Source organism: Bacillus rossius, chromosome 14, assembly GCF_032445375.1.
Source record: "Bacillus rossius redtenbacheri isolate Brsri chromosome 14, Brsri_v3, whole genome shotgun sequence".
NCBI lineage: Eukaryota > Metazoa > Arthropoda > Insecta > Phasmatodea > Bacillidae > Bacillus > Bacillus rossius.
This window is the reverse complement of record NC_086341.1, coordinates 20,385,841-20,395,374: the sequence shown is the minus strand read 5'-3', so window position 1 is coordinate 20,395,374 and position 9,534 is coordinate 20,385,841. Positions and strand designations below refer to the sequence as shown.

The 9,534-nt window shown below is 34.1% G+C and overlaps 1 protein-coding gene across 1 annotated transcript; it reads left to right on the top strand.

The window, feature by feature from the left end:
* The first annotated feature begins 4,951 nt into the window (after positions 1–4,951).
* Positions 4,952–7,935, top strand: LOC134539010 (uncharacterized). The gene is made up of 4 exons (XM_063380674.1): positions 4,952–5,901; positions 6,044–6,143; positions 6,888–6,989; positions 7,756–7,935. Exons 1-4 carry the CDS (start codon positions 4,952–4,954, stop codon positions 7,933–7,935), a joined length of 1,332 nt encoding a protein of 443 aa, XP_063236744.1.
* The last annotated feature ends 1,599 nt before the right edge of the window (positions 7,936–9,534 follow it).

Below are 9,534 nucleotides of genomic sequence, written 5' to 3'. Positions count from 1 at the left end.
AGGTTTGGAAGTTTAACTTAACAGTCTTAGATGTATTCACTGGAGTAGCTTCGATGAAACTTCACTATAGTTATCACAAGCTAATCAAACTTAGATTCCTTAGACACAAGTCCCACAATTAATAAACTTCACAGGTTTCTTCTACCCAGCTCTTTCAACGAGTCCCAACTTAAAAAAAAATCTTCGTTAATCATTAACACGGCTTAATTTAGTAACTTTCTGGTGGTAGATGCATAATTACTTCGATATGAAGTTGCAGACTAATCAATCTGCTCACGATAGTTGTAATATCTTATATAATGTTCGATATATCTCTTTTTGATAATTAACTAGTCATTATGTAATATTCAGCACTATCATATATGTTATACAACTGCGGAGCTCAAAGAAAGATAGACTGTAGCTCACGAGCATGGATATGTAATTACTAGAGACCTGTAAAATTCGCGGATTCATTTCGCGATAGGACAGAGTCCAAATACTATTGACATTATTTTGCTTCAGTGATTGGGCCACAGTTTACCTGAAGGACTCTGGGCCAATGAAAAATCTTTAACAGAAGAATTAGCGAATCACGATCATTCCAGTGAACAGTTGTTACGAGTCGGTAACCAATCAGCAGATGTAATTTGCACGAGTGCATAGAGGATCATGAAGTCTATCCTTTAGGGATTTGAAATTGCGAATTTTACAGGTCTCTAGTAATTACTCTCTGAGAAAACCCTGAACAACTGTTTAGCCGATCAGAATTTACGTTATAAAATTACATTAATTTTACAAACGTCTTAAAACGTTATACACAATTTTATTTTTCCATGCAGGGAAAATGCTCAAAAATATTATGCATGAAAAGAAACTCTGTCAGAAATATTAGACCCATAACTTATTTTCTTAATCTACAATATTAAATTATAACATTTTGGCGTTTAAAAACCTTACTTATTTACTTGTTAAGAAAAACTTGAAAATGTAATATCCAAAAATAGATAAGAATTGAGATTAACACAATAAATTACCTAAATAAATTCTAGAGATAAAACCTACAAATACAAAGTAGACATTTTGAATAAATATTGAAATTTAAATGTAATCTCCTAAACTAACATGACTTATGGAATAATATACCATTTAGTTTTTCAACTCTTCTTTTGCAGAAATGTTTGCTTTTTCAGACAAAAGTTTTACATAATATAAAAAATGTTTATAAACAATATGAACAAATTTGAGAGCGTACTACTAAGGGAGTCATGAATTTATTTTCCTTTAACCTCTGCTCTTTCCACCTTTAGCAGTAATGTTTGGTCGAATCAAATTATTTTGGCAAAGGTTTTTGGTATCACTTTTATGAGTTATATTACGTCAATTCCAAATGCGATATTTGTCATATTAAGGGAGTTAAAGCGATTTTTCTGTTTTTCAAAATACTTTTTCAATTTGTAACCCTTTAGATGGTTTTGACCATTAACGAACTCGACCGATATTTAAAATTACTTTATTTTATTTACAATTTTGAAAGTTTTTAATGCAAAATTACGGCAGTTATTGTGTCTATAAAATGTGATCTATATTTGCCGAAACGAATTTTTAAAATAAAATCTGGTAATTAATAATATTATGCATGTTCTTAATAAACACAAACTTTGGAAAAATAATTTAAAAACTTTGAAATACAGTGTAAACGTCACTCGATTTAACGACAAACTCCTTAAAACGTCGAAATTGCTTGACTAAGGTTGGTTTACCTTGTTTTCTATACAATAATGCACTCTATATAGCGTCATGCTCACTCTATTAAACGACAACAATACGGCATTATAAATCATTAAGCAGTACTTTCTAAGTTGCCGATGTTGATATGAACTGCAGCTATGTACGTTCTTTTGTTTGCTGTTTTGTTGTTGTATTATATAGCACGTGTTTACTTCGACTTACCTACCGGAGATTCTACGAAATGTTGTCTTTTGTTTTTGTATGATGAACTTGCACATGTTTACCTCGGTCACTAGACTTTTGTCAAGTTGTTACACGTTATCATTTTCGCAGTTGCTTACAGACTTTCTAACTGTAAACATGACGAGTAAACGAAAATCTTTGTGTATTGACGAAAAAGTTTTATTAAGCACTTGATGCAATGAAACTATTAGAAACATACTTTTTATATAATCAAGGTGATCCGGCAGTATCTCAAGATATCAGTAAAATACCTAAGAAAATACAATTAGCCTAAAATATTGGAGCAGCAAAAAACATCAGACGAAGATAACAGACTATATACAATGGATTTTGTTATTTGTATGAATATTAATGTTCGTGTGTAAAATGTGTAGCATACTATATTAGTAAATAAATATTATTATAGAATAGTAAAATTATATCTTTTATTTCTCTCCATTTAACGACCACTCTCTATAACGCCAAAAAATGCTCAGTCCGTTAAGTATCGTTATATAGATTTTACACTGTATCTTTAAAAATATTATTAGCAGTAGGGTTTGGCCAAATCTGACGCAGGCTGGAGACTGAGGAGCGAGGAACGGGTCAAAGACCGACGGCTATCTTGTATTGTGACGTTAGGGCGGCCATCTTGCATGAACTTGACTTTGACCTAGACCTTACCTCTGCCCTTGAAATTGATTCGAAGGATCATCTAGGATTTCACCATTTTGAATTCTAGAACTTCTGCAATTTTTAGAACATTCCGCCATCTTGGAACAGAATCCGCCACTCACTAACATCGCACTTTTCGTTACGGCCACCATATTGAAAATACATAACTATTAAACAAGAAAATAGAGAAAAAATTAAAAATATATATAAAAAAATAATTAAATACATTTTAACAGTGCTCCACTCACAAATGTTGCCCTATTTGTTAAGGTAATATCACGACCTTGGCTCATTTCGTCCATTTTGAGCACTCATAAAGACAATAAGGATTTTCCAATTTAATTCACTACCTGTTGGTTCAGTGAAAATTGTAATATAACTGCCCGAATTCCCTTCAGTGCTTTAATATAGCAGAACTATGTAACTTATGTTGTGTATGATATCGAACATAAATTTGTTTTTTTTTTATTGATCCAAGGGTCATAGGCTTCGTTAGCCATAATTTTGTGTCACGCACATGTAAGGTGGTTCCTTATATTACAAACTCTTGTTTATGAACATCAAGTAGGTATGTAGTCACGAAGTTTGGAGCCCACATAAAACCTTAAAGTCATGCCAACCTGAAACATTTGAGTGTGAAAAACACACATAAAAAATGAAGGTTTTTAAATGTTTACACGCGTTTCTGGGAATCCGAACGAAAGCAGACTGAAGAGGCCACTTTACAAGCTTTTGAACTACACGATACAGTGATCTAGAAATAAATAGAATTTAATAAAAAATGATAAGTAGATAATGTTCCAGATTTCATCTATTGTAAAAAATAAATAATTTGCTTCAAATTGCAATAAAAAATTTCTAACAACATTAAAAAATTCCGAATGATTAGAAATGTCTATTTTTTCAAATCCTGCTTGATTATGAACAGAATGGTTTTATGTATAGTAAACTTTGACACGCCATTCCTTATCGTATCACGGGAAAAAAATATAATGCATGAAAATACCATCTAAAAAAATGGGTGCGTATACTTAGTTATGCGCGTGAGAAGTTATACTTCTTTGGCATCACTAAACAATAGTTTTTAAGTGCATGCAAAAATAGTGCGTGGAGTCCCTCCGCGCGGAAGAAGTGAAACTTCGTAATGTGGAAATTAAAATAGGAAGTGGTAGAAATTGATTTTTAGTGAAATCATATCGTATCAAATCAAACTAAAAAAATAAAGGAAATAAATTTGTAACGATTCATAGATTGATTTTCAAAGAGAGAGAAAGAGAGAGAGAGACACCTATTGAATGTCTATAAAACTAACTTTTTTAAGAGAGCAGATTTTCATGAAATAAATCATGAAATCATTCAACGATAAAAGCTGTTTATTTAATCAAGCGGACGGGTTCGCCCCAAGGAGAAAATTGACGCGGCGAGACCTCGTGGACATAGAGAAATGACACACACTCACTATTTATGTGTCTATGAAACATGATTGTTTTCTGGAATTTAAATTGTAATGTACGAAAAGGGCATTGAAAATTGAAACAAATATGGCGACACTACAAACTGTCAGGATCTTTATTTTTTTCTTACTCTCTACTTAGTTCCTTACAATAGCAAAACTTAATGGCTTCTTATAATGATTAAGTATATTGTATGTCATAAAATTAAGATTTCATTTCTTTCCTTAAGCAGATTTTGATGAAATAAAGCTTATATTTCTTTCTCTGCTACGCTCAAGTTAACTTGAAAACCCCATTAAAATTCGTATAGTAGTTTTGTAGAACACCGCGTACTAACAGACAGTGCTTTCATACCCCCTCCATGGTAGCGTTAAACGTTTAACGCAACCTTGTTGGAAGTCGAATTAGAAGTATATATATGTATATATGTATATATGTATATATGTATATATGTATATATGTATATATGTATATATGTATATATATATATGTATATATACATATATGTTATAGTATAAGAACACAAACAATTTTTATAATCGTAGAGAAAAAAAGAAAGGAAATGATATATGAAGAGAAGGCACAGTATGAAATAAATAATTTATTTTTATTCCTTAAGTGCTACCTTGGTCGCCAGAAAGGAATATCACAATGTCTAAAACAGAGCAGCAGCAGGTAGTTATGAATTTTTAAAAGGACGAACGTAACACGCAACGAGCAATATCGGACCGTCCAATCTAATGTCCAGCTGCACGTTCGCACTCTTATAAAATATGACGTAACACATACAAAGTTATGTAACAGTAGGCTCTGACAAGTTAAACATTCGAGTATTGGTTGTGTCTGAGATGGGCACTCCAGATAGGTCCTCCATATCAGCGCATCCTGCCATGGCTGATTCCTCCGGGGAACTTGGAAAAGGGCATCCTTCACTTCATCCTTCACCTGAAGAAGCCATGTCCTTATCCTTGAAAGTCCTGTACTACGTAGGCTGGTGGCCGGTGAAAGAAAGCAATCCCTACAGATTGTACACTATCGTCATGTCCTCGAGCTATCCGCTCTTCTACCTGTTGATGGCTTGGTTCTTCTTATCTGGTGGAAAAACGACGACGATCTTCTTGGAACAAGCAGGCTTTGTTCTGGCGTTCATCCCGATTACGTTCAACATAATGACTGTGTTGTTCAAGAGGAGACAGTTTCAGGACGTTATCGCCAATCTGAGGTCGTTTATCGCGCGTACCTCTTGCGTCTACACCGAAGGAACTCTGCGTGATGCGATCAAGGAAGAATATCTTCTGGTCGTACTGTTCACTACCTTAATCCTGACTGCAGGTTTATCCAGGTTGGCAGAACCGATCGGGACATATTACTTGATCCCTCAAGCCGGCAACAATACCGGTGGGTTACACCTGCTAATACAGATCTACACCATTGAGGAAATAAGCAGTCTGGCGTTTGGGGCAATGTTCGCAATCCAGTACTTTGTGTTTGGCTGTATTATTTGGACATTAGCAGCTGCTGAAATATTAATGTATGTTTTAATCCTCTACACTGCCAACCAATTTGAAATTATCATAGCCTTGATAAGAAACGTTGGAGGCTTTGACAGACAATTGTTTCTGGAAGCTGGTGTTGGACACACGCATTGTAAGTCACAAATGGGAAGAAAATCTGCAGGTGATTTGATGAATGGTGTGATAGACACAATTTCTCAGAACCCTGAACGTATATTGAATGAACTGCAATCAGCAAGAATGAACAGATTTTTGAATTCAACAAACAATAGAGGTATCGCACATGTTTGGGAAAAACTGGTTGTCTATCATCAGGAAGCTTTAAGGTAATTTTATTACGTAGTTGCATTAACATATTTTGAATGTTTCTGATGAATTTAGACTTAGTTTTAAAAGGTGTCACATTAAATGATAACGTAGTATTTAATAATTTTAAAAGGCTAAACACATTGCTCTTATTTCTTTCAGAAACGCGGCGGAGTTGTGTGAACTCTTTAGAACGGCGCTATTTTTAAATTACGCACTTGCATCAGTAGTTATATGTACCGTCTTGTACCAGCTGAAGGTCGTAAGTACATAATGCAAATGAAATATTTTTTTTGATTTTTATAGTGTATAAATGCCTTGGTAAGTGATACTTTTTTGTTATGGCCTTGAATTAAAGTGCATTTTGTAGAGCGAGATGCGAAAATGATATGTATCTTAGTTCGTTATGAAAATTTCCATAATATCCTCAACATTTATCAAAATTTTCTCCAGTCTCCTTAAATATAAATTATTTCTCTGTTACCTTATGTATGCTAAAAGAAACTTCTTAGTATAAATATTTTTGCTTTCTTGTTTTAAAGGTAAACACAGTGGGAGGTTAAAAATTCTTATAATATTATATTTATGTTAAGTAAAGGAAATAATTGATCTGAAAATAGTCCACTCTGAACTTGAACGAAAACATGACGCAAAATATTAAATCAGACTCGTTTTACGAAATTTAAAAAAAATGAAAATATTATTATATTATTTTATAAAAAAAAAAATTCAAGCTACATATATAATTTAATTGTGTACATATTTGGCAAAGTGAAATTTTTTGTATGTTTTAGAAAATTTAGAGATGAAATTTCGTAAAATACATTACAAAATTTAAAATGATTTTGTTTATTGCATATAGCTTTACAGCATGGAGGCTACATTCGAAATTTCTATCCAATAGTTCTAAAAATATGCACGTTCATAGTTCCAAAATTCTTGGTTGCTGTGTGATTTCGATGTCTTAAATGAATCTTTATAATAGATTGTCACAATTTTTTTGCAGGTGGAAAGTCCTTTTTTAATTCTTTTTAACTGCTTCTACGTGGCTGGTGTGACCTTCAGACTATTTTTAATGAGTATTTTCTCTACCAGACTTTCAATGCAGGTAATATATTAACATTTAATTTATTCTAATTTAATTATTTACCATTATACAAATTTTTGACAAGTGTTTCACAACGACTATGAAAGTGATTATTAAAAATGTTTATTGTATAATCCAATTCATTTAATGAACACCATTGATTTTTATTTACACAACATGGAATACACTGTTGTTATATTTCAGCTGCATGTTAATTTGCAGAAAAAATCATATTTCTAGAAAAAGAACTGCATTAGCAGAAAAAAAAAACAAGTTTTTATCCTTAGTTGAAGTCATAAAAAATCATTTTAGACAAGAACTTATTTTTTTAAATACTATTTTATATTTAAATATTAATACAGAGCATTCAAGAAAAAATTGAAGTGGTGCTACTTAAATTCCCATAGCAGCTTACAGAATGAAACAGACTGCATGCCAGCATTTTGACTGCGGCTAAAGACGACAAAGTACGTGACAAATGTGCTAATATCACCGTTATTGTTGCCTTATTTCTGCGTCCGTGATGGCGTTAAATATAGCTTCATCCAGCAAAGTTCAAACAGGCCATTCCACACATGGCTGCCTGTAGACAAATACTTGGCTTGCATTGCCTGCGTTAACCTGTTTTAAGAGATCTCTGACTAGCAACAAAGCAGCCACTGTGAAAATGACTCTGGTAATCATCATGAGAAGACCCCAGATACACATTCAGAAGTGGTTAGGAAAGTTTGTGATCTGAGATGACTTTTACGTAAGGGTATCTACCTGGGACCATGTTTGCTTGCAGAGCGAGCAGATCAGCGATGAAGTAGCCGCCACCGAGTGGTTCGAGTACAACAACGCAGTGAAGGTGACTCTGGTCATCATGATGAGCAGAGCCCAGAGACCCGTGCAGATGTGGGCAGGGAGGTTCGCCGTCATGTCTCTGGAGACGTTCAGTGCAGTGAGTCTACATCCGTTTCAGTGATCTCACGTACATTTATGATTTATAATACTTATAATTTATTTTATTCCATTCGTCTATGTGCCGAGTTCAGAATCCCGAGAAAATGAGTTCTCCTAAATGAGGAGAAAAAAATGCTTTCATTGGGGGAAACGGAAGCAATTCACTGCCACAAAGTAACATAGTCTATGTATCTTTAATTTTGAAACTTTTGAAGTGAAACTTCTTTCTGAGGGGTTAACAATATTCGAGGGTTACGAAAATTCTGATATCATGAGTAGAAATACCCAGGTACATGGTTAGTGAACCGGGTTAAGAGCGGAATAGTTAGCTACGGGGTAAGGGAACCAATAGAAGAGATGGCAAAGAAAGGCAGAAATGATGCAGCATACTTGCACTCTTGCGATCTTGCTCTCTTGCTCTCTTGCTTTCTTGCTCTATTGCTCTCTTGCCTCTTGCTATTTCGTTCTTTCGCTCTCTCGTTATCTCGCTCTCTCGTGCACTTGCACACTTCGTGTACGCGGTTATATATTGGGGGTTGCTTGTCGCGCTATCCCCACTCCGGGGCCGTTGGTGCGGTCGGTGATCGCTAGAGCAGCCTTGAGCGGGCTCCGCATGGTGGCGTGAGACTCCGATTTAACCAAACAGTGCTGCAGATATAGGCGGGTCGTGGCAATAGGGAGCCCGCTTGCTTCTGAAGCCACCCGACTTTAGGGACAATTTTGGCAGAGGGAAACACAATGGGGTTTGAACTTATTGATGTGCACTATGCAACATGCCATAATTAAAGGTGAATATTCTTTCCTTTATGTATTATTAATTTAATTTTTTGTGTAATTCAGTATTGTTAAACAGTGTTATGCGAGTTTTGTTTTAGATGTGTAACTAAATATTTCTACGTTTTTGACATGGGTAATTATTTGTCACGTATTATTATTTGATTATAAAATCACACACTGTATTATAGTTACGAGCCACCGAATATGTTAAAATGTCAAGTTCAACTAAGAGGCGTGAATATTGCTCGATCAGAGTGTTTCTGTGGGTGACTGTCGCTCAACAAAGTAGCATTGAGCTAGGTCCTATTTGTATGCCATGATGTCACTTTCACATGCCAGATACCTACCTCAGACTACACACATCCATTTGGACAGTTAATAAAGCTGCAAAAACCACTAATTATCGGTAAGCTTCAAGCTTAAGAATTATTTAAAATCTCTTTGTTTTAAATGTACGAGATAACATTTTCGTATATTTTTTAATTCAAAGAATCTACAACTTAGTTATTCGCGTGGAAAAGATTTTATTATAGATCATTACCGGGTCCTTACTACTCTCAATTTTCACTTGTTCTATTAAAAAATATTAGTAATTTCTCTTTATCTACAACTAATAAGTAAGATGTTGCACTGCTTTCGCGCGTGGAATCTACACACACATTGGTTTTTTATTTTTCACGACTTTCATATTAAAAAAAAATGTTTTTGCCTCATGATAATTATATATTTCAAAAATCATTCAAACTGCCAAATTTTACAGCAGAATTTTTCAATTCGCTCTAAGTAAGGGATGATTACATTTTCTTAACTGATTGTAATTACTACATAATTTTTATCACGTGGA

Bases quoted from the DNA above. Each gene is read 5' to 3' on its own strand.
- LOC134539010 (XM_063380674.1), top strand. From the start codon at position 4,952: ATGGCTGATTCCTCCGGGGAACTTGGAAAAGGGCATCCTTCACTTCAT. The intron at 5,902-6,043 runs GTAATTTTATTA...TATTTCTTTCAG, and splicing joins TATCATCAGGAAGCTTTAAG to AAACGCGGCGGAGTTGTGTG. The intron at 6,144-6,887 runs GTAAGTACATAA...ATTTTTTTGCAG, and splicing joins TCTTGTACCAGCTGAAGGTC to GTGGAAAGTCCTTTTTTAAT.